The sequence below is a fragment of the Myotis davidii genome, unplaced genomic scaffold, assembly GCF_000327345.1.
Source record: "Myotis davidii unplaced genomic scaffold, ASM32734v1 scaffold134, whole genome shotgun sequence".
NCBI classification, from domain to species: domain Eukaryota; kingdom Metazoa; phylum Chordata; class Mammalia; order Chiroptera; family Vespertilionidae; genus Myotis; species Myotis davidii.
In genome coordinates this window covers 6,206,208-6,230,439 of record NW_006288853.1, presented here as the reverse complement: position 1 = coordinate 6,230,439, position 24,232 = coordinate 6,206,208, and the positions used below count along the sequence as shown (strand labels likewise).

General features: G+C 54.4%; 1 protein-coding gene and 1 pseudogene across 1 annotated transcript in view; both read left to right on the top strand.

Moving 5' to 3' along the window:
* Nucleotides 1–109: 109 nt before the first annotated feature.
* The window catches only part of CAMK2G (calcium/calmodulin-dependent protein kinase II gamma), a 76,263-nt gene continuing 52,140 nt past the window's right edge, over nt 110–24,232 (top strand). The window contains exons 1-5 of the mRNA XM_006761031.1: nt 110–168; nt 665–759; nt 12,521–12,580; nt 20,400–20,454; nt 21,515–21,580. Coding sequence (XP_006761094.1) covers nt 110–168; nt 665–759; nt 12,521–12,580; nt 20,400–20,454; nt 21,515–21,580 — 335 coding nt within the window. The remainder of the gene's footprint in view (nt 169–664; nt 760–12,520; nt 12,581–20,399; nt 20,455–21,514; nt 21,581–24,232) is intronic.
* Nucleotides 22,989–23,383, top strand: LOC107182670 (annotated as a pseudogene).

The following is a 24,232-nucleotide window of genomic DNA, read 5'->3' as shown; positions in this document are numbered from 1 at the left end:
GCCCCCGCCCTGCCCGCCCCCCTAGACGTTTCCAGAGCTGGAGAGTGCGAGCTCCCTTTTGGGAGGGGGAGACTCGAGGCAGAGATCACGGGGAAGGGGCAGGGGGGCTATGGATGAGACCCACGACGGCATTCCCTCTCCCCGGGCCGGCAGTGGAGCCGGGATGCAGTGGGCTGCAGGCGGTGGGGGCAGATCTGAGCCTCACTTTTGCACCTTTCCCGATGGTTGAGGGAGATTTCTCTCTCAGGGGGTTTCACCCTCTTTCTAATCTCTCCTTCCCCTTCCTGCAGCTCTTCCTGGTGAGAGCAGGGCAGGGTCTCTGTTCTCTGCCCCGGTTCTCTTGGCCGGACTGCAGGGCTGTCTTGTGATGCAGCAGGTGTGTGTGTGAAGCATGCCCACCAGCTCCTGATGTGCAGCCTGGGGCTGGGGCTTGGCCCAGTGACTGGTCGTGGGGGTGGGAGTGGGGTGGTCCCCCACACCTCTGTTCAGTGTCATGCAGTGGCCACATCTCCTGGCCCATGTTGGGTAGTGATGGTCACTGGGCTGGTGTGTGTATGTGGTTTTGAGGAAAGGTGGATGGGTGCGTCCCTGTCCTCAGACCTGAAGCATGTCTGTGTGACTCTACGTGCTCCGTGTCCCAGCTCTTTCCCCCTTCTCCCTCCAGGGGTGCTTTCTCTGTGGTCCGCAGGTGTGTGAAGAAAACCTCCACGCAGGAGTATGCAGCAAAAATCATCAATACCAAGAAGTTGTCTGCCCGGGGTGAGTGTTGCCCGGCTGGGCCTCTCCCTGGGGTGTCTCCAGGGGTTAGGGCTTCTTCCGAGGATGCTCTAGGAGTTGGGGTTGTGCATTTCAGCACTTGGAGGAGAGTTGGGATTTCAGGGTGGATGGACGGCGAAGGCCGGCAAGGAGTTGCACGGGAAACCTGAAGTGCTCAGGTGGAAGAGTGAAGCGGGGGTAAGAGATGTAGGTAGCTGCAGGGAGGTGCAGTCCCTGAGGCTCAAGGAGCTTGGTTTTAAAGAGACGGGGGACATTGGGAATGTCGGGCGGCATGGAACCATGGAACAGTGAGCTCTCAATTGAGGGCGTTTGGAGTGTGTGTGTTTGGGGCAATGGTAGCCACTCCGGGTCTATCCCAGGCCCTGTGCCCCCGTGGTGACTTAGGATGGAAATGCAGCAAGTGAACAGCTCTGACAGATCAGCCTCCCCCTGCCCACCAGGCGGCAGAACAGACTCCCAAGGGAAGGGAATCTGTAAACATCAGAGGAGGCAGCTACTGGCGAGGGCTTCTGGGAACAAATCCTGCCAGATGAACTTGATTGCTTTTTTGATCAAATTACAAAGTTGGTGGTGCAGCAGCAGATGCAGTCTGTCCTGGGTGGAGAGTGATGCCTCATGGTCTGGAATTCTCAATGGCCTGGTCTGGGTGGGAGCCGCATCTCCTCGGGGTCTGAGGGTGAGGAGGGGCCAGGCCTTAGAGCCTGACTTGTGAGGTCCTCCTGAGCACCTGACCGCACCTGAAGCCGGGAGGGTCAGGCCCTGGCTTTCACACCTCGCACCTACACTCCCTGAACCTTGTCTTGGGTGCTTGCCAAACTCACCTCATCTGATAGGTATAGACCCAGCCGTGTGTGAAGTGCTCTGTGAACAGGTCTGGTGAGTACAGAGGTATGTGGATGGGTTGGGTCATCGAGGGCTGCCGGGTGCAGCAGCGGGGGACACATTTTATGAGATTCAGAGCAGGGAATTTAGGGCTGGGCAGTAGGATGCCTTAAATACATTAGGAGCCAGGACAGATGCCTGGGGGTAGACAGGGGAAGACTGAGGCTACAGCTAGTAATGACCCAGGCATCTCTAGGGTAAGAGATGTCCCCAAGCAGTGGAGAAACTATAAAATTCCAGAGAGGGACAGTGGGCTTCTGTCGTGTTGACAGTTGTCCTGGGACCTAGTTAGCAGGGTATCTACCTCCTGGCTGGGAGGGCCCCTCTCCATCCCCACAGACGAGAGCTCGACTTGCTTTCTCCCAGCCCCCATCTCTTGCTGCTCCTCTACGTTGGCTATAAAGTTGACTTATTTGTTTGTTTTCTTTCTCTCTGGGTACCTTGAATTGGAGGCAATGGTTACCATAGAGATATGTGGGCAGTCAGATGCACTCCTTCCCTGGGGTGCAGGGAGGGGAGGGTACAGCGCGGTGGGCTGTGCTCGTTGGCAGACATCCTCTGGCCAGGGATGCAGGGTGCGGGCAGAGATGACAGCCCGAGAGTGCGTACCTTCCCGTGTCCACACGGCGTTGCAATGGTGTAGTCTGGTGTCTCCAGTTAATCATGTCATGCTTTGCTTTTCCTCACCTCACCAGTATCCTCTGACCCAGGGGTGAGGGACGGAGAGATGACTGGGCGCCCAACTCTGGGGTGTGGGCATAGCTGGTGAGGTGACTTTGTAGAGCTGCCTGCCTTGGGCTGTCATTTTCTACTCTCTCCCTACCCACCTGAACTTCTCTGACCTGTGTAATCATGCCTCTTTCCCATCCTCACCTCCTCTCAACCTTGCCCTGTCTTTCCCAACTGATAATCGTTCTCTCCCTGCCCAAACTGGGTGAGGTTTGATTTCTCTTTGATTTTTTTTTTTTCCCCTCAAGAAGGAAATTCTTGTGTAAGATCATATGCTTCAGACAGCAACTCCCCCTCTCTTGAGATGGTTATGCCAAGTCTGGGGCTCTGTTGTATGGCTTGTGTGCCAGGTTGACTTTGGGACAGAGGCCTACTCCTGGCTGATGGGCACAGATGCCAGCACGAGGGTCAGGAATATGTAAGTGCCAGCCCTGTCTGGAGGTGGGAGAGTGGGAGGGTGTTGTCTTGGAGATGGAGGGAGCAAGCCAGGGGCTGTGCTGTAGGTGTGGGCGTCAGGGATGTGAGCTCCTGGAGAGGGTTGGGCCGGGGGCCCACGAGGCTGGTGCCCACGGGGTTAGGGAGTGAAGGCCGTGGCTTCCCGCAGCCTCTCAGTTTACGCTGTATATTTTATAAAGGTGCAGTAGCTGGGGCTGGGTTTCATTCGTCGCTGTCTGTCTGTCTAGAGCTCCGCAGGTGTTGGATTTCTGTGTTGGGGAATGTGGTGGGTCCACCAGGGTCACTGGAAGGGTCTGAAGGGGTTTGCGGTGTTTGCGGAGCTCCCTGCCTGTTCTCTTTCTTGTTTGCGATTCTCTGTGCTGCAAACCGAAAGGAAAGAGAGCGGGTATCGAGCTGCTTCTCCTTGGCATTCATGATGAGGTGGCCCAGGAGGCACGGGGAGAGATCACCTGGTCTTCCGGTGGGTGGATCTGGATGGAATCCTGCTTTTGCCCTGTTGTTTCTTGTCATTGTGGCCTCAGGCCCATGTTGGTGGCTGGGTTGCAAGGTAGGGAGTTCCTGTGGCTGTACATTGTACGCTGTCCTTGTGGCCCTGGCTACGTAAAGTCTCTGAAAGTCACATAACGTCACTCCGTTTGCTTTGGGACAGCAGTCGGTGTGGATTTGGGGCTCTTAAGGGAACCCATGGTTCCAAGCTGAGCTCTCTGCTGGGCTGAAGGAGGCATTTAAAATAGGCTTGGATGCAGGAGCTAGTGGGCCAGGTGATGGCAATGATAAGTCGTTATTTTAAGATTTAAGAGCACCCCCCACCCCCAGGAGCCTGAGCCCTTATGTCTTTTTTTATTTTTAAATCTTCATATTCCCTTATCTTTATTCATATGCATATAGATTTTCACCTCATGGTGCATAACATTTTATATCCTGCTCTCTTGCTTACATCCAAAACATTGCCCCATATTGCTACAGTTGAAGGGCAAATGGTCCTTCCTTTCTTCTACATAGGTTAGGATTTATTCTTGGAACAATTAGCATCTAAGAAACCTCTGTATTTGGACCATTTATCTTCATTCCAATTGCTTTTACTATGATGGATACTTGGCCTTACTATGAGAAGCTACTATGAGCAAATATTTGAAATCTGTTATAACACTTGCTGTATGTATGTATGTATGTATGTATGTATGTTTGTAGTCTGGCTCAGTGGATAGAATGTCGGCCCATGGACTGAAGGGTCCCAGGTTCAATTCTAGTCAAGGGCACGTACCTCAGTTGCAGGCTCGATCCCTGGCCCTTGTTAGGGTGCATACAGGAGGCAACCAATCGATCCGTTTCTCTCACATTGATGTTTCTCCCCGCCCCCCCCTTTCCTTCCACTCTAATATCCTCCGATGAGGATTAACAAATGTTTCTCTTTAGTCTGTGTATCCTATGAGAAGTAATTTCTATTGAAGCTAAATGTAAACCAAAAGCTTTCCTCTTCCTAGAGACCTGGGAGGTAACGGGAGGGACCATATCTGTTTCTTTACTATTGTGTGGGCAGGGCCTTGCCAAGTGCCCGAGACACACAGAGCATCTGTGTGCTGAATGAATCAATTATAAAAGGACTACATGGCCCATCATGGCTGCCTTTTGGCTTTGGCTCTGGAACCTCATAGCCAAGTTGCTGGAACCCTTATACCCTGGTGTTGGCCCGCTTCCCCCTTTTTGCTCCATGGAGCCAGCCTGTAGGCCTGACGGAGCTGTTGGGAGAGGACGGATGAGAGCAAAGACCTGTGCTCGGGACATAACGCAGGTCGGAGAGGTAGGAAGACAGGGTAGCGTAGGATTCCCTGTCATGAACGGCCTTCTAGGGCAGTGTGGGAACGTCTCAGAGCAGCGGTTTCCAGTTTTAGAGTCTGTAAGGACCACCTTGAGTGCTGGTGAGGACGCAGGTGCCTGGCTCCGGCCACAGAGGTTCTGCTTCTGGGCGTCTGGGGTGGGGTTCTAGAATCCACATGCAGGTGGCCCCTGAGCCGTGCTCTGAGACATGCCATCTGAAATCAGTGACAGCAGTGACAATTGCTCTTGCCATGCTTCCTGCGATTTACCAGACACATGTTAACCCAGCCTTCTCCAGGTGGCGTCTCTGCCGGCCTGTGGCCATCTGTGCACGAGGGCTGCTCTGTGATTTGGGGCCTCCTTCTGAGCTCCCAGATTGGGGTGTCGGTCCGTGTTCAAGGCTGTGGCAAGCTGAGTGCCTGGGGCTGTGGTATGTTGGCCACCAGAAGGGCAAAGGCTGTCCCTTTCTGGGTCCAGCTGGCCCTGGGGACTGAAATAGGATCCCCCCGGGTGGTGCCAGCTGAGAGTCCCCACCCCCTCAGTGTTGGCCTGAGTAGCCCCCATGACATTTGTGTCCCCTGTGGTATCTCCAAGTGAGACTTTCCTGTTAAGGATCTGGGTGAAGTGAGGGGAGGGTGAAGCAGCAATGGGCGGGGGAGAAGGAAGAGAAATCTAGGCAGCACTGGAATGCTGGGGCTCGGGAACTGGCGGAAGCATTTAAGGAGGTTTTACGCAAAACCATGCTTTCCTCCTAAGGAGAAAACAGGCCCCCCCTTTTTTTTTTGACAGAGAAATGGACAGCCTGTATATAAGTGACTGAGCTCCCCTAACTCTTCCTCCCGAGTGGATTAAGAGGCAGCCTGGAGGTCCCTTCTCTGTGCCAAGGCTTCTGCCGGGCCAGTTTCGTACCGCCATGCTGTGAGCTGTGTGACTTAGCTCATGCAGCACTGGCCTGCCACCTGCCCTCCCATCCACCTTCCCAGAGTGACTTTGGGCGCCGGCATCACGGGGTGGGGCTGGAAGTTGGAAGGGGGTCCCGTCCCGTAGGCAAGGCCCCTGCTTTCTTCCAGCTGCTTGTTCTGGTCCCTCGTCAGAAGCTGTGCCCAAGCTTCGAGGCTGTGCTGAAACCCTAGAAGCGAGCGGCTGACCCCGTTCTCTGCTGAGGCTGGAGACGGGCAAGGAGAGGAGTGGGTGTGACGGGCTCTGCCCCCATCTCTGTATTTACTGCTCTCTGGGCAGCCCTGGCAGGCCAGCAGGGCCTGACCCCATGGGTGCCAAAAGCGTGGTGACAGGAGGAGATGGGCACTTTGCACCTCTTGAGTGCCTCTCAGCGGAGGGCCTTCATCATCTTCCCATGGACAGACAGCTCTGCCCCTCCCTGGGCCAGTGGGGAAACCGAGGCACGGACGTGGTGTTTGCTGTGAGCCGTTAGGTACGCCAGTGGTTTTGCCAGTGTTCGGACCCCAGCATTCTCAGGTGTTGTGGTCTTCACTTACCCGCGGCTCCTCCCTTTAAAACACAGTATCTGGGCATTTTGTTCCGTGATGAGTCCTGATATGTCACTTCCACACCTCGCCAGCTAGGCCCGGAGCTCCGAGCCCAGGGGAGCAAATCTCTCCTTTCTGCTGGCTGAGGCCTTGCTTTTGGTTGTACCCACGTGTCTGGGTACAGACCCCTCTATGGTGGGGGGAGTTCCAGCCGCTCCCCCCAGCACCATCTCTACTTCCTGGGCCCCAGCAGCTTCCCATCTGCTCCCCTCTTTTCTCCTCCCTTTCCCCTCCCCCCCTGCTTGCTGCTGCCCTGGGAGGAGCTATTTTTAGGGGCTGCTTCCTGGGATGTTTTACTTGGGGCTGGTTACCATGAAGGAAATGTCACCAAAACAGTGGGCAAAGGCTGCCGGCACCCAGAGCCTTGCTGGGGGCATGGAGAACTCGGCGGCTGACCCTGTTCTGGCCCTTGAGAGTGTCCAGAGTGTCCAGAGGCAGAACCTTGCCTTCTTGGGGCTTGCTGGTGACCCCGTGGGGATTTTCTCCGTCCAAGCTGGTTTGGGAGACCTTTGCTGCGGGACACTTGTTGGCACCTCTTTCCTTTGCTCCTTAGTTAAAGCAAAGTGGGGCTCGGGTCTTTGTGTCGCGGTTTAAAACTGCTCCAGTTCGGACTGACGAGAAGGGAGGACCGAGCCAGCTTAGAGGACAGAGCCTGGTGCTCACGTGGTGCTCACGTGGTGCTCACGTGGCACATGCCAGGCCTGCCCTCTTGTATTCACAGCCCTCAGCCAGTTCCCGGGTGTGTGGGTGTGAAGGAAATAGAAGCCATGCCCCCTGCTCTTACATGGTGGCCGGACTTCGCTTTTAATCGGAGACTTTGCACCTTTATAGTGAGATCCAAAGAGGAAGGGGTGCGGCGTGGCAGTGTCAGGGTGCGGTCAATGGGATTGTGGTGTGGGATTCCCTCCGGTCAGTGCCCAAGGCCAGGGGCTGTTTATAAGTAGCTGGAGAGTGGGGATTGTGGCACCAAATCCCTACACTGCCCTTGTTTCTGCTTCTCAGAGTAGGTGCTAGGGGGCTAGGAAGAAGGGGAGCCAACCCCCAAATCGAGCATCTGGAATTGACGAGCATCTGGAATTGACGGGGCTTTTAGAAAGCTGCTCCCGGTCTTGTGAGGGCCACAGGCACAACCCTTTGAAATACCCTTTGAAAAGTCAAGGGTGTCATTGAGATTGGACCGAGGAGGGTCCTCATAGTCGGGGCGAGGGCTCTGGGTCCTTTCCCACTGACAGGAGGTTGTGTGTCTCGGTGGCAGCAGAGCCTTATTTGAAACTTGTGCTGGCATTTGTGGTTTTAGAGAAATGTCGCTACATCAGCGGGCAGGTCCCTGCAGGGCTGGAGAAGCGGTGGCCAGCCCTCCCTGGCCCCTGGTCCTGTGGGGGAAGGAACGTGCACGTGGAGTGGGCTTCTCTCCCGGGGGTCCGCGGGGAGAGATGGTGCTCGGGCTCCGCACTCCCTTTTGCTGCAGACTGCCTCCTCACTGCCTGCTCTCTCTTTTCGGCCCCCCTTGGCACACCTGATCACGCTTTGCTGCCCTTTTTGTGAAGGGCGCCTGCCTCTGTGGAGCCCTGGACCAAGCCTTGAAGTGCTCGGGCAGAAGGCAGGAGAGGCCAGGCCGGCAGGGACCCTCCGCCCTAGGTGTGCGGCTGGGCGGGGCCTGGAGCTGGTCCCTGATAACAGCTGCTTCTGCTTTCTGCTCCTGTTGCCACCTCTGCTCTTGAGGGGGGAAAACCTTGCAGAGGGTTGTGGTTGGAACTGGGCTGAAGGCCGGCAGGGGTGGGCCTCTCCATGGCAGTAGCACACAGGCGGGCAGGAAGTGGCCCTGTGCAAAAGCGGGAAGTGGCTGTTGTCAAACAGGAAGGGGGGGCTGGGCCGTGGGGAGGGGGCGGGGACCAGCCTGGTGGAAAGGTGGGCGGGAAGGTCAGCCTGGGAAGGTCGAGGCCGTCCCCTAGGAGCAGCGAGGTCAGCGGTCACTGGAAGGAGGTGTGTCTCATGGAGGAAGGCTGCTTTTGTGACCAGAGCAGCTGGTGTGTGACCACCTGGGGCAGTTGAGCCAGAGCCTGGACTGACCCCCGTGGACCAGGACAGTGCAGGGGCCTCGTCCCTTTTGAGGTTGGGGATGCTGTGTGTAGCTGGGACGGCCTTTGCCGTTGGGAAAGGATGCTTTTCCCACCATACTTGTTAACGAACCCTGCTGCTGCTTTCCCCCAGACGTGGCCCAGCCCTGGAAGGGATTACAGGACAGAAAGTGTGTGGAAAGGGGACAGGAGACAAGAGCTGGAGAGGCCGGGGTGCTGGCCGGCTGCGCGTGGTGGGAGGAGGCCGGGGAGAGTGTGGTAGGCAGAAACCGCGGCTCATTGAGCAGAGCTGGATGGCAGGGCGCCACAGCCAGCGAGGCTGGAGCCGCGGGAGAGGAGGGATCCGCAGGCAGCGGCGCTGCCTGGGCTCTGGGCTCTGAAGGGCCCTGTTGCTAACCTTCATCTGCCGGCTGTGGACCCCAGCGAGGGGTGGGGGAACACCCCTCCCCCAGGACGGCTGCTGGAGCCTATCAGAGGGCTCAGGTGGTGTGCTGTGTGCCTGGTGCCTAAGGGAGAGTCACTCTCTCAGTGTCTCTGGTCCTAGCCGTGGCCACCAAGCCCTGTCCGAGGGGCCTTCCTATCTTATCACCTTGGGAGGGAGGCTCTCTGTGTGTGCCCAGCACGTGCCGAGCACTTACTCAGTGACCTCATTTAATTCACCTCTGTTTTATTTTACTTTTATTTTTGTAATATACTTTTATTGATTTCAGAGAGGAAGGGAGAAGGGGAGAGAGAGAGAGAGAGAGAAACATCAATGATGAGAGAGAATCATTGATCAGCTGCTTCCTACACACCCTCCACTGGGGATCAAGCCTGCAACCTGGACATGTGCCTTGACCGGGAATGGAACCGTGATCTCTTGGTTCTTAAGTCGAGGTCGATGCTCAACCACTGAGCCACACTGGCCAGGCATCTCCTCCATTTTATTATTTTTGTTGTTGCTGTTATTACTGTTTTTAGTCCTCACCTGAGGATATTTTTCCATTGATTTTTTTAGAGAGTGGAAGGGACGGGGAGAGACACAGAGAGAAAAGTATTGATGTGAGACACATCGATTGGTTGCCTCCAGGGCCAGGATGAAGCCTGCAACCAAGGTACGTGCCCTTGACGGGAATCAAACCCGGGACCCTTCCAGTCTGCAGGCCGATGCTCTATCCACTGAGCCAAACTGGCCAGGGCTGTCACCTCCATTTTAGCACAAAATAATGTGCTCTCACTCCTTTGGTCCTCATCAAATGCCGCCTCCTTGCTGAAGCTTTCCCTGGCTGCCCTCTCATTCTCCCCTTCCCGCTTTTATTTTTCTACATAGCACTTGCCACAACGTCGGCCGTGCCATCCACTTCTTGTCTGTCCCTCCCTCCGACCCAGCCCCACTCGAGTATCAGCTCTATGAGGGCACAGGTTTTCGTCTGTTTTGTTCACGGCCGTATCCCCAACATCTAGAACAGCGCCTGTCACAGAGCAGGCCTCCGTGCATATTTTTTGAATGAATGAATGGGGCTCAGGTGGGTCAGTAACTCGCCTGGCATGGCACCGCTGGGACGCGATCTGGGGCTGTTGGACTCCGAACCTGATGAGTTAGTGGCAGGATTCCATGGCCAAGGATCAGAGCAAGGACCAAGGCTCAGCCCAGGGTTGAGAGAAGACACAGGCTTCCCCCAGAATGGGGGGGGGGTGGGCCTGGCTCCTTGGCGTTCGGGACAAACCAAGTGACTAAGAGGGGCCCTCTGGACCCTGGGCAGCTCCTTCGAGGAGCTGGGCGCAGGAATCTGCCTCGCTGCTCTGCCCACTCTGGGTCATGAGCAAGCCAGAGCGTCCTTATTTTTAGTGCTGTTGCTGTTGTGGGACTGTAACCGTTAGCCAGTAAGAGACTTAAGGGAGGAGATAAACATTAATCTTCCGGGCCTCCCCTCAGCTGCCACCTCCGCATAGTAAGATGCTCTTCTGCACCTGCCCAGGCAACCAAGCCCAGGGGTTGGGGGTTGGAGGGTGGTCAGGTGAGTGGTCAGAAAGAGAGCTGGTAGGTCTGCAGCTTTGGGGCCGGCTGGCTTGGGACCTCCAAACCCAGGTCCAGGGGTGCAGGAGGAAGGTGGGTTAGCTCTGACATTCTCCCAGCCAGATCTGGAAGAAACAAGCACCCCTGCACCAGGCAGGGCTAATCGCTGTTTCCTTGACGACCTCACCTTCTGAGGGTCCCCGGGACGGAGGGATCCGGGCGATGTGGGAGCAGGGGGTTACCTGGGGTTCTCCTGGCTACAGCCTGGTCAGTGTTCATGCCGAACCCGAGGATGGGAAGGAAGGCCTGACCCAGATCTTTGGGCAGCTGGGATGGATTAGCTGGGCAGCAGGAACTAATCTCTGCCTGTCCCTACCTCCTCCTTCCACAGAGCAGAGCTGTCGTTACAGGGAACATTTTGCACAAAGCTGGGGGTGGTTGGTGAAACAATACATATGAATTCCTTCTAGTCTAAAATCCCTACCTTATCTCAGAATACATTGTCTCCTGGGCTATAGGACCTCAGGTGAGTTATTTAACTTCTCTGGGCTTCAGTTTCATCACCGTAGCCCCTCACCAGTAGGAGGGTAGTAAGGGTCCGGGAGGCCTTACAGGGGCTCTTTGCTGTTTAATAGAGGTGGATGGGTGGAAGCCCCTGGCAAGGGAGGCAGCAGTCGCTTGACAGGTGTGACGTGAAGGCGTCTGCCTGGCCCAAGAGATGTTGGGGTGACCTGGACTGTGTTCCCCAAAGCCTGGAGTTTTTACTTGATGCCCTCACTTTTCTTTATCCTGTCGCCATAGCATAGCGATGGAGAAAGAGGGCTCAGACCCACTGCCCCTGTGACCTTGGGGAGTTACTTTAACTGTTTAAGCTTCAGTTTCCTCATCTGTAGTGTCATGGAGCTAATCAGGTCCCCTGCCTCACAGGGTTTTTGTAAAGATAAAATGAGATAGTCCATGCCTCTGCCTGGCGTATGGTAAATGCTTAGCAAATAATAGTGATTACTACTAGAGTTGATGTTACTGATAAACACTTATTAAGCCCCTGTTGTGGTAGGAACTCCCCAGAAAGCACCACTCAGAAAGGTCCTACCCCTTTGCCCTAGCTGGATAGCTCAGTTGGTTAGAGTGTCATCCTGATACACCAAGGTTGTGGGTTCGATCCCCAGTCAGGGTACAGTCAAGAAGCAACCAATGAAAGCATAGATAAGCAGAACAACAGGTAAATGTTTCTCTTTCCTCGATCTCTCTCGAAAATCAATCAATCAATCAATCAAAAGAGCCTGGCTGGTGTGGCTCAGGGGATTGAGTGTCATCCCATGGACCAAGAGGTCCCAGGTTCGATTCCTGATCAGGGCACATGCCCAGGTTGCAGGCTTGATCCCTAGTAGGGTGTGTGCAGGAGACAGCCAATCGATCTATCTCTCCCTCTCCCTTCCTCTCTGAAATCAATAAAAATATATATATTTTTAAGAAGATGTATCTGCCAGCTCTGGCCAGTGTGGCTTAGTTGGTTAGAGCATCATCCCATGTATGGAAAGGTTGCAGGTTCGATTTCTGGTCAGGACACATGCCTGAGTTGTATAGGTTTGATCCCCAGTCGGGACACGTGTGGGAGGCCATCGATCAAGGTTTCTCACATTGATGTTTCTCTCTCTCTCCCCTTCCTCCCTTCTCTCTGTAAAAAATCAATAAAAACTTATCCTTGGGTGAAGATTAAAAATAAAAAAGCTATATCTGCCTGGTGTAGACGTGAGCTCTCAATAAATGTTGCCTCTTAATTTTTTCAAATCATCATCACCTTCGTTGTCAGCACCATTATGCTTTAGGGTTGCTTTGAAGACTAAAGTAGGAAATACATGCAGCTCCTAGCACAGTGCCTGGTCAGATAGTAGGTGCTCAATAAAACTTAGGTATTAGTAGTATCTCTAACAAGAAAGAGGTTTTGGACACCCCCGCCTGATGAAAGCCCTGCAGTAGTGGAAGGAGTCCCAGAGCTTAGTTGAAAACCTGGATTCAAATCACTCTCCAGTGGGCGGTGCTTTCCTAAGCCATTTCCTCACCTGGAGCAGGTGGTCATAATGCCTGTCTCCGGGATTGCTGTGACTTGCTGCATTAATTCAGCAAAGTGTAAAAGTGCATAGTTGGTGCCTAAGAATTGAACGAGTATGAATAGCCAGGGGGCTACAAATAGAACGTGTGGTTGATGGTTTTTGGTTTTTCTCCTCTGCTTTTAGATCACCAGAAACTAGAACGTGAGGCCCGGATATGCCGACTTTTGAAACATCCAAACATCGGTAAGTGCACTTGTAGACGAGTACTGTATTTTGGGGGCGTTTTGTAGCAGGGGCTGGAGAACGGAGGCTCGCTGCCTTTTGTATATGGAACTACTTCGGACCCTGGGCCTTGGCCTGCCCGGTGTCTTGTTTTTCCCAAGCGGGAAAGCAGCTGCGTCTTGCTCAGAATTCTGGGGCGTTCTAGTTTTGAGGCCTGGGTGTCTTCATGCCTGCGGTGCCATCTCGGGGCTGGGATGGGCGATGTCAGAACAGGCTTCACACCCCGCTTCTTCCCTCCTCCTTCTGACTTGGGGCTGAGGCCCAACGTCCTCGGTGTGTGAGGCTCCGGGCTGGTGTCCCTCACCGGGGCCCTCCGCGGCCGTCAGGAACGGGTCCGGATTTTGTGTCTGGACTTGGAGGAGTTCCTGTGGCGGTGTCGTGCGCGCTCTGGGGGTTTCCATGGCGCTCCTGTTTGTGTTCCCCAGAGCCAGGGAAGCGAGCTGCCCACCCGCCTGGCTTGTCTGGAGAAGGGGTGGCAGGAGCCACTTGGATGGGGAAGGAGAAAAACGCAGAGGACTTCTCCCTGCTCCCACCCTGACTGGGGGGACAAGAGCACATTGTTGGTTGTTCTAAAGCCTGAGGAGGTTTGCCTGCCACAACCCACTCCGGCTCAGTTTTACATTGTTCAGCTGAAACAGTCTCTGCCAAGAGCCTTGGCCCCGATCGGGCGCTTCTCGCAGGGAGGACAGAAGCGGGGCCGGCTGCAGCGTCGGAGCAGAAACCCCAGTCTTGGCTTGAGGCAGAGCGGGAAGCATCTCCCAGGTTCTCCCCGAAAGCCCTGAGTCATCACACAAAGCATGTGTTCCGTGCTCCTCGGGCGCAGCCTAAATATCGAGGGCCCCCACAGCGCCCCGGAGGCCACCCGCTCCCCTCTGCCCTGGCCAGGCCCGTGAGGCGACCTGCCAAAGCGTGATGCTTCCTCAGCCTCTGGCTCCCCAGATCTGGGGCCAGAGTGCTTCACGTGAGCTATTGCGTGGGAGAGCCGAGGTCGTCCTCCCGCCCAAGGGGAGAGGAGCTGCTCCGAGGTAACCAGAACCCCGGCCGTGCAGGGCTTTATAGATCACAATCGGCAGCTTGGGTTACACCCGAGCAGATTGGCATGGCCCGCGCTCCGCTCTGCCTGGCGCAGGGTGCTGCACCGAGCCAACACCTCTCAGCCGGCAGGTCCTGGGCGGGGAGCGGCCGGGGCTCCTGGGCGACCTCGAAGGTAGGCTCACACCTGAGAACAGACGGTGCAGACACACCCCTGGAACAGCAGTCACAGACCCAGGCGTGTTTTGGTTGGGCTGGCTCCGTGGTCTAAAAACATGTTTTATTATTTGTCAGTCAGTATTTAAGCATGAGATTTTTCATCTTGGAAGAATTCTGTTTCCTAGTCTTTCAGATCAGGAGGCTGGGTTCTGCTGAGCCCACTTCTGTGCGTGCTCAGAGTCAGTTGGGGGGCTGGGCAGTGGTGGCCCCCTCGCCCACTGGCCGCCGGCCTTGCCACTCCCTGTTATCTGCCGGGGCACCACCTGTGGGGCCTGTGGGCGTTGTGAGCTTGTGACCTCTGCCCTAGAAGTTCTAGAACAGGAAGAAAAGGCCCGTGGGTAACTAAAGCCACGCACAAGCACAGAGCACTCTGGTGTTCTAATTCCGGGCCTCGGGGTCTGTGCACAGCAACTTCCTCTCCTGATGCTCCTAGTGACCAATTCGTAGAACAGTGACCAATCGCCCTCAGGAGGAAGGAGAACAAGGGGAGGGGGAGATGAGGCAGGAGGCAGGGCCAGGCCTGCAGCACCGCGGCACAGGCGTGGTTGACCACATATTCGGGGCAGGGCGAAGACACCCGAGAAACAACCGCGGAGGAATCTAACCCAGCTGGTGTGGCTCAGTGGTTGAGCATCAACCTATGAGCCAGGAGGTCACAGTTCGATCCCCGGTCAGGGCAGGGTACACGCCCTGATTGCAGTCAATGATTCTCATCATTGATATTTCTACTTCTCCCTATCCTTTCCTCTCTGAAATAAAATAAATTTTAAAAAAATGGGATTCTAGTTGAAAAAAAATTCTAACCTTTTAAAAAATGTATTCCTAGAAATTTAGATGTATACTTTTTGACCTTTTAGACTCTACTTGGTTTGATAGCTATGAGCTATGTACCACCTGCCCCCAAGTCAGAATTAAGGCAGATGGAGAGACCATCTACCCTCTCCATCTGCCTGTAGGGAGACAGCAGGCCCCAGGAAAGGCCGGGCGAGCCATACTCACTCCGTTAGCAGCTGGTTGCCTAGAACTGTGCTTGCATTTCATGACTGCTCCCAGGTCCTGAGGGATGTTGGTCTGAGGCCCTATTCTGGGGTCAAGGGCAGGGGGAAGAAAGGGTGAGCCAGCACTGTGTCCTGGGAGAGCTGGCTGGCCAGGCTGTCCGGCTTCCGGTGGGAACTAGGCCTCCTGGAGATGTGGCAGAGCTGTGGGCCCAGGAGGCCGGGGTTGCCATGGATTCTGACCTGGCTTGTGGCAGGAGAGGAGGCAGTTTTGTCCCCCTCGTTCACTATTCCTCTCGTCTCTCCACGGCTCCATCCTTCAGAGCTGTGGCCCTTTTGGCTCCAGCCTCTTTAACCCCATCCCGCAGGGACACAAGTGGACCAGCCGAGAGTGGTGCAGAGTTGAGGCAGCTGAGAGCACAGAGCTCAGGGTCAAACTGACTCGGAAGGGGACTTGGTGCGGGGAGCGAGGCCGCCCCAACTTCATCTGTTCTGTCCCAGGAGTTAAAAGCCTCTTGGAAGAGGGAACCCTAATGTAGACTATGGACTCTGGCTGATCATGGCGTGTCATTGCAGGTTCATCAGTTATAACGAATGTGCCACTCTGGTGGGGGATGTGGAGAGTGGGGGAGGCTGTGCATATGTGGGGACAGAGGGTATGTGGGAGCCCTGTGTGCGGTCTGCTTGGTTTTGCTGTGAACCCAATCGCTCTAAAAAATAGTCTGTTATTTTTTTTTTAAGCCTATTGGTGATGAGGTGTACTGCAGAACCAACACCAGCCCCAGGAGAGTGGCCGGGGGTGTGGAGTTGAGACGGGGAGACCGCAGGAGTGCTAACCGGCTAGTTTGAATGGAGTGTGTTCCGCCTATGATCTGCCTGCTCCCTGCTCCAAATTCCTCTGATGAATAGACTCCGTCCTCCTTCGTGCTGAGCGGCCCCAGCCGTGTCCCTCCCAGCCCAACCCCGTGGTTTAGAGCAGCACTTCTCAAACTTCTTTGTGCCCGTGGGTCTCCTAGGGATCCTGTGAAAATCAGATCTGATTCAGGAGGTCTGGGGTGGCCCCGAGCTTCCTTGTTTCCAGGTGATGCTCACGGTGCCGGTCTGTGGACCATCTCCATGGAAACGCAAAGGTCTGTGGCTTTGGCGTTAAGTCCGGGTTTGAATGGGGGATTTGCTGGTTAGTAGCTGTGATGTTTTTCGGCACATTTTTCAGCCCGCCTGTGCCTCCGTGTTGTCATTCGTGCCTCTTTGTGGAGTTGGGAGGGTTCGGCGAGCAAAGGAGGCCTAGGAAATAAATGGGGATGAAAACACATTCTAACTGCCAGGAGTGATCTCTCCCAGACTCCAGCCCCAACTTGGTTCGCAAGGTATTTAAGCCCGGCTGCCTTGGGCGCAGGGCCCATGCAGCTACCAGTAAGTGCAGCAAAAATAGTAGCAAAGAAAATGAAGGAAACGTTGAATCGTGACTGAACAGCTCTGAATCCCTACCCACCACTCCTGGGGGCAGCCTCAGGCTCCCCCTGAGCCCCCAGCCACATGACCTCCTTCCGACTGTGTTTCTTGCTGTGGGCGTTAAGAGTGACACTTTTCGCCAAAACCGGTTTGGCTCGGAGGATGGAGCATCGGCCTGTGGACTGGGGGGTACCAGGTTTGATTTCGGTTAAGGGCATGTACCTGGGTTGCGGGCACATCTCCCGTGGGAGATGTGCAGGAGGCAGCTGATTGATGTTTCTCTCTCATCGATGTTTCTAACTCTCTATCTCTCTCCCTTCTTCTGTGTAAAAAATCAATAAAATATATTTAAAAAAAAAAAGTGACACTTTTCCAGTACTTTCTGACCACGGTTTGTTAGTTAAAATATGGCATATTGTTGGGTGTGTCTTTTTTGTATTTGTTTTTTGTTAATTCTCACCTGAGAATATTGTTTCCATTGATTTTTAGAGAGAGTGGAAGAGAGGCTGGGAGGGAAGGAGAGAAACATTGATGTGAAAGAGACTTAGCCAATGGTTGCCTCCCACACACAGCCCAGCCCCAGGGCGGGGCGGGGGGGGGCAGGGATCTGGGATTCAACATACAACCCAGGCACGTGCCCTTCACTGGGAATCGAACCTGGGACCCTTCGGTGTGTGGGCCGACTCCAACCACTGGACACACAAGCCAGGGCAGTTGGGTGGTTTTTAAAGAATTGGAAATAGCCGCAATATTTGGGTTGTGGCTTTGTCAGTCCTTGAAGATATGAAACATATCAAGTAAGAGTATCTGAGTGGTTTTTGGCCTGTTCTTCCTTCCACCATTTGTAAAGAGCAATAATTAGGCTTATCACTAAGTGTCATGAACACTACAGTCCTTTCCCCGCTCTTCTTGTCTGTTTACGTGTCTGGCCCTCCTGGGCCTTCCTGCCCTCTCGCCACTGTGGATGGGCGGGGTGTCGGGTTATTTCATTGCACGCACTTTCCTTCTGCCTCATGGCCCTCCGCGCCATCGTGCTCAGTTCCATTCTGGGGTAAGTGCTGGTTTAAAGGCTGTCTTCCTCTCTCCCCCGGAAGCTCGAGGTGGCAGGGCCAGGTTTCTTGTCTTCACAGCTGGATCCGTGGCATGGACGGCCACGCCTGCTTCAGAAAAGGTGCCGAATGGACGCTGATGAGTGAATCAGAGCGGCCAGGGCTAGTGGGGACGGGTTGGAGCTCCTGTGCCTAAGAGGATGGAGAAGGTGACAATATCAAGGGTCTGATGCCCGTTGGTTTTGGCTTCGAGTCTCAGTTCTGCCACTTGGCATGACCTGGAGGGGGTTTCTTTGGAGCCTCAGTTTCCTCTCCTGTTGGATGGGGGTGAGCAGAAGCTCCTGTCCCCCAGAGTTAGTGTGAGAGGTCAATAAAACCCCGGGGTAAAGCACGTGGCACAGTGCCCAGGCATCAAAGCAGCTCACGTGTCGGTTATTATCATTTGGATCATTAGGAGGAATCCGCTCTGTGGGCACTTAGAGAGGTGCAGTCGCGTTTCTCCCCTTGTTCTCATTTCCCTTTTAATTTTCTTTACAAATGGAAACCAAACACCAAAAACAATAGCAGTCTCGTTCAGACACGGGCCTTCCACACCTGCCGGCACCCGCGCCGGAGCCCTTCTCTGGGCGGGTGGCCTGGGAGGGGGAGTCTTCCGCTGCGGCCTCTCCTTCCTCCCACCTGGGCTCTGTGTGTGGCCTCACGGAGAAGGGCAGGTGCCAGTGACTCCTTGTCTGGGCATAGGCCCGGGTGCCCGCCCTGCTCTCAGCCCTGCTGTGTTGTGCTGTGCTGGGGGTGCGGTGGGGGGAGGGTCCGGGCCGGCTGGCTGGGCGGCAGGACTCCCGGGCGCGGTGGTCAGCACGGAGCCTGCTGTCCTGTGAGCTCGCCATCCAGCTGCGGTTAGTCACCTCCCTAACAAAGCTGGTTTTTGGCTTCTGGGACAGCTGATTTCCAGGGGATTATTTGTATTACACACTTTAATGCTTTTTAATAGCAAATTTCTAATTAAATGGAAAGTCCTTTTGGAAGCGAGGGAGCAGCAGCTGCAGCAGGACCCAGCACGCAGCACTGACTGAGCCCAGAGGAGCGCAGTGAGGAGGCGGCGCCAGGGCTTGGGGGCTCGCGTGAGCGCCTGGGTGAGTGGGGCGGGGAGGCACCCGCGCCTGGCTGCGCCCCTTCCTTCTGTCACCTGCGGGCTAGAGAGGCGGGCTCCTGTTTGCCCAAGGACCGGAGAGAACGGTTGGGAAGTACTGCTGCCTCTGGTCCCAGTGGCAAATCACAGAAATACTGAGTTTGGGGTGGAATTTGGGGTTGAGTAACCAGACCCGATCAAATAAGGTAAGCAGTAAGAAGTGTAAACAGTCCTTAGGCCCTGGTTCAGACCTGGCAGGCCCGAGCCCTGGTGTGTCAGGCGAGGGGAGCCATGGCGCCCTAGTGATGGCTTAGTGCCTGGGTTTTAGGTTCTGGCTGGTCCCGCTTCGGTGGGGAGGGGATGTAGGGAGGCACCTCAGCCCTGATAAACGGCTCTGACACCAGAAATGGAAGCTGTCATTTGGGGAAGAGAAAAGGTGGTTTTTCTGGGTCCGAGAACTTCGCTGGTTGGCTCGGTGTGGGGCCATTCCTGAAGTGCTCTGTGAGGTGCTCCTGACACTGCCGAGGGTTGGAGCGAAGGTCAGGCAGAGGGAACTCTTTGGAACAGAGGTTTCCCATCCAGAGAGTTCAGGTGAGGGAAGGGACAGGAACAGCCAGACCGGCAGCCAAAGCATGGAGCTGTGTTTGCCTTAGAATGATGCTCGGAGCTTGGCATTTAACCCAGAGGGTGGCTCTGTGGGCAGAAGCTTGTAGAGAACTCAGACATTAGGTTGGTTTTCTGCCCAAGAGCTCTGGAGGCGGGGAGTGGGAAGGGACTCTGCTCACCAGCCTTCTCTTGCAATTGGTGGGTTGCCATAGTCGGCTCCACGCAATGGCCGCCCAGACCCGTCGTTGCTGTTGTAAGTACATACGTGAATGGTCTCTCTCCCGGGCTCCATTATTTTGTTCCCTGGGTGTGTGGACCACTCCGCCTGTCTTATAGGAAACAGTGGTGTAGACGGGTCTAAGGAGACAGGTAGAGCTGGATTCACGTCTTAACCCACCATATCTTTGGCCTTTGGCAAGATATTGTATGTTCCTGCCCTAGCCAGTCTGGCTCAGTGGATAGAGCATCAGCTTGTGGACTGAAGGGTCCTAGGTTCGATTCCAGTCCAGGGTACATACCTTGGTTGCAGGCTCAAGCCCCGACCTCGTGTTGTTACATGTTCCTGAACCTCCTGTGTCCTCATCTGTAGAATAGGAGTAATACTCATCTTACCGAGGTCATCAGAAATAATAAGTTCCTTGAAGGCAGGCACGCTGTCCTTCCTAAACCTAAACCCCCTAGCACAGGGTCTGGCACATAGTAGGCACTCAGTAAATGCCTGTAGCATAAGTGGTGTATGCCAAGGGCTTACAGGAGGCCTGCGCATAATCAGCACTTAATGTAATGGTTTTTGTTGCCTTTGCGATTGCCTCCCATGCTCACCATCATCATCTTCGCTCCACATGCCTTCCTGCTGGGCTCTCCCTCTCCCACTTCTCCCTTGACTCCTCTGAAAGGGCTCTGGGCTCTCCCATCTTGCCATTCTCTGCACCACCTGCCCCCCTCGGTAAGCCCGGTGCCCCTCACTGAGCATCACGCTGTCACTCATCCTATCCCTGGCCCAGCTTCTCTCGGACCAGCCCCTCCAACGGTCCCTGCTTTTCTCCGTCTTCTTAGTTGCGTCTTCTTAGCTGCGAAGCTTGTCTGAGGTGGTGACCAGGGCGCTGAACATGGGGCCTGGGTGTCTCTGCACCGAGACTGCATCACCTTGGATGGGGGAGCACTGGGCATGCGGCGCTCCTTCCGGAGAGAGCCCTGCGAGGCTGGCAGGAGGGGCAGCGGCGCGGGGTTCCTGGGGAGGAAGGAATGGGATCTGCAGGTTCCCTCTGTTAATGTCTGTCCCGTCTCCTCTCTTGCAGTGCGCCTCCACGACAGCATTTCTGAAGAAGGGTTTCACTACCTCGTGTTCGACCTGTAAGTGCACTTTCTGAGGATGCGGGGCCTTTCCTTCAGCTAGTTCGCCAGGAAGGCTCGGGAAAGGCCTGAGCCAGGCCTCAGCCCTGCCCAAAGGGAAGAATTTGATTTTGAGCTCCCTCTGGTCGCTCGGGGTCTCCCGGGCTCCGAGCCCCAGAACGGCCATTGCTGTCGCATTTCTGTTCAGCAGCTCGTCTCGTGCAGATGCTTTTTTCTTGTTTCTCGGTGTGTGGTCCTTCGTGGAGAAATAGAATACAGCTCTTTGCATGACCTGAGAAATTCTGAGAATTCGTAGGTAGCTTTTGTTAGTGGTAAACGGGGCTCTAATTGGTCTCTCCTCCACTTGGTTGTAGTTTAATATCTTAAGAGCGGCTCTTCACCTCCGGAAGTGCCTCTTTGGTATTTCCAGAGTTGGGTTCTCTGTCCTTAGTCTCATCATTCTTCAGCTTCACGGAGTAGGTCTGTTCTTTTTGGGCAACTGCATCTTAGTGTTTATGTTGGTCTCAAAACGATGCCTTTCTGAGTAGGTCAATTATTTTCTCCTCGATCCCGGTAGAGTCATCTTTGCCAGAGGATTAGCTATATCTGTAGGTTATGAAAGCAAATGTGCAGGAGGAAGGGAAGGCCCATGGTACCCCGAGGAGAGCCCCATGTCATCGAAGGGTTGGGTGTGTTCTGGGCTCTCGGATGAAACGCACATACAGAGTTAGGGCTTCTTTAAAAGCTGTTCTTGCCGAAACCGGTTTGGCTCAGTGGATAGAGCGTCGGCCTGCGGACTAAAAGGTCCCAGGTTCGATTCCGGTCAAGGGCATGTGCCTGGGTTGTGGGCACATCCCCAGTGGGAGATGTGCAGGAGGCAGCTGGTCGATGTTTCTCTCTCATCGAAGTTTCTAACTCTCTATCTCTCTCCCTTCCTCTCTGTGAAAAATCAATAAAATCTATTAAAAAAAAAAAAAAAAAAAAAAAAAAAGCTGTTCTACAGTGTGACTCGCTACCTGTTGGGTGCTAGGGTTGGTTGACCAACCTGCCTCCTCTGATCCTCTTTGTCTGTTGGTTGCAGCGTTACTGGCGGAGAGCTGTTTGAAGACATCGTGGCCAGAGAATACTACAGTGAAGCTGATGCCAGGTGAGACGGGGACCCTGTCGTTCAAGGGTGAATCGTAGCCATCTTAGGGGACCAGGCACTGTGTCTACTTGAAGAGTCTTTGGGGAAGATCAGAGAGCTCTTGTCTGGACACACACTCTGTAGAGCTGGACTCGGGTGCATTTTGTGGGTGATACAAAAAGCTAAAAATTCAACACTTGCAGACCGGATTTTTTCCAAAGCACGTATGAGCCTCCATCTCCATCACCCCAAATACCTTTCCTTTGCCCTCCCATGTATTTGCAGGCATGCCCAAGGGTTGTCCCTGCCCCTTTTCTTTCCTTTGATAATTTCTACTGTGTACAAAGCATCCTGGGGGTGACCCAGAGATGGAGAAACATGGTTTCTGTCCCAAAGGGTTAGTAATCCAGCCAGGAACCTTTCTGCGAGACTTCAGCCTTCAGCCTGGCCCACCCTGGCCAGCCCCGATGGGCTCCTCAGGCCCGAGGACCGAGGACCATTCTCAGCCACACCTCACAGCCCCAAGCCCTGTGTGGAAGCCCTGGCAGCTCCTTTCTGTGACACAGCAGATTCCTCCCACACCACAGCTCTGGGCGCTTGTTTGGCCTGCCTTTCCCGCCCGGCTCCTCCCCCAGTCCCTAGTTTGCTCAGAGGGTGATGTCCGTACAACCTGGTTTTGATCATCCTGCCTGTAGCTTATCTGGCACATGTGGCAGCTCCGGCTGCCTCTGGAGAGGCGGGAGCGCAGCTTCCTCACAAATTCTCAACTCAGGAGAGGCCATTGTTTGCTGATCAACTTCAGATGCTTCAGCCTCAGGAAGAATTCTCAAGTGGGGAGATGAATTCCAGTGCCAGCAGGGGAGGACCAGGCCGTGGGGCGGGAGGAGGTGGTGATAGCTCAGGGAGCTGGCGGGGAGGAGGGAGAGCTTGGGGGGATGACTGTACCAGTGGGCTTGGCCTGGCTCTGCTGGGACACTTCGCACTTTTGCCATTTTTGGCCAGAAGGCTCTCCCTGCTAGCCGGGCTCTGTTCTAATTATACATTTCTGTGGAGACTCGCCTCTTCAGCGCAGCCTTACAGCCTTTTTGGCCTCCTCTTGGGCTGTGTCCTGTAGGGCGGCCTGAGCCCCCAGGAGCCTCATAAGCCCCTTTGGCTCTGGTGGAAGCCCCAGTGTCAGATTTTAAGGAAGGAGTTGTAAGTCCGGGTCACCAGCCCAGCACCCCCTACAAGCCTGTTCCATGTGCCTGGTAGTGCTGCTGGCGGGGGCTCCGTTCTCTCAACCATGTTTCTGCAACCTCAACCTTGGGGCTAGATTTTTTTTTATATGTTTTTATTGCTTTCAGAGGGGAAGGGAGAGGGGGAGAGAGACAGAAACATCAGTGATGCGGAACTCGCAAGCGCTTTCCTTTTCCTCTTCTGGGGATGGTGACTTCGGCCATTCTCCGTGGCCCAGCGTTTGGCATACCGTCGGAGGCTGTCCTACAATGCAGCCTTTAACAACACTAGGCTGTCCCGAACCCCTGGCAATAGAATTGTTGGCCTCGATACCAAGAAGGTTAGGAAAGCACCGACATCTCCACGTGGCGTGTGCCCAGGCCGACTTCGCGGAGTTCGTGCTGTGAGACCTGAAGTTCTAATGAGCTTGTCTAAAACGAAGAAGCGTGTCAGCAGGGCCTCTGGTGGGTCCCTGTGTGCTAAGTGTGTCTGTGACAGGATCACGCGTGCTTTCCTTACTGAGGAGCAGAAAATAGTTGTGAAAGTGTTGAAGGCACAAGCACAGAGTCAGAAAGCTAAATAAATTTAAAAATGAAGCCTTTAGAGTAATAAAAACAAAAGTCTCATTCTGTTTAGAGAGAGAGAGAGAGAGAGAGAGAGAGAGAGAGAGAGAGAGACCTGGGAGGCCCCCTACTGGGGATCGCGGCCGCAACCCAGGCCTGTGCCCTGACTGGGAATTGAACCGTGACCTCCTGGTTCATAGGTCAACTCTCAACCGCTGAGCCACGCCAGCTGAGTGGGCCAGGTGATTTTGTTGTGAGGCGCCCTCCTGTAGGTTGTAGAGATTTAGAAGCATCCCTGGCCTCTACCCACTAGATGCCAGTCGCAGCCAACCCCTCAGTTGTGGCAACCAGAAATGTCTCCAGGCATTGCCAGATGCCCCTTGGGAGGCAGAATTGTCCCCCAGTTTTCATCGCCGCTCTAGATTGTCGACACTCTGCCAAGAGTTTGGCTGTAAGTGGGGCAGAATGGTTGGGAGTTGGGCAGCCTCATTCAAGAACCAGCATGACTGTGACTGTCTTAGTTTGTCTTTTTCTTAGCAAAATCATGATCAGAAATGCTCCTTTAGCTACTCTGTTTTGTTTGTTAAAATTTTTTTAATGAGTGTATTTGAGCAAAACTGACAATTGCCAGGAAACGGAATCTCAACTGGTTGAGAAAATGCTCTAGAAAATGGCAGTTTTATCACTTACGTTACACATCAGAATCTAGGGGCAAGCTGAAAGGGGGTTACATTGAAATCCATTGGTGATAGATTAGGGAGGTGGGAGAAACCAGAGGAGCAAGTCTCTGGGATTGGATAAAAAGTAAACCAAATAGACTCGTCCTTCTTTTACATTTGTGGGTAAAGTTGACATGATAAAAACAATGAAGGAATTTGTGGTGGTCTGGGGGGGG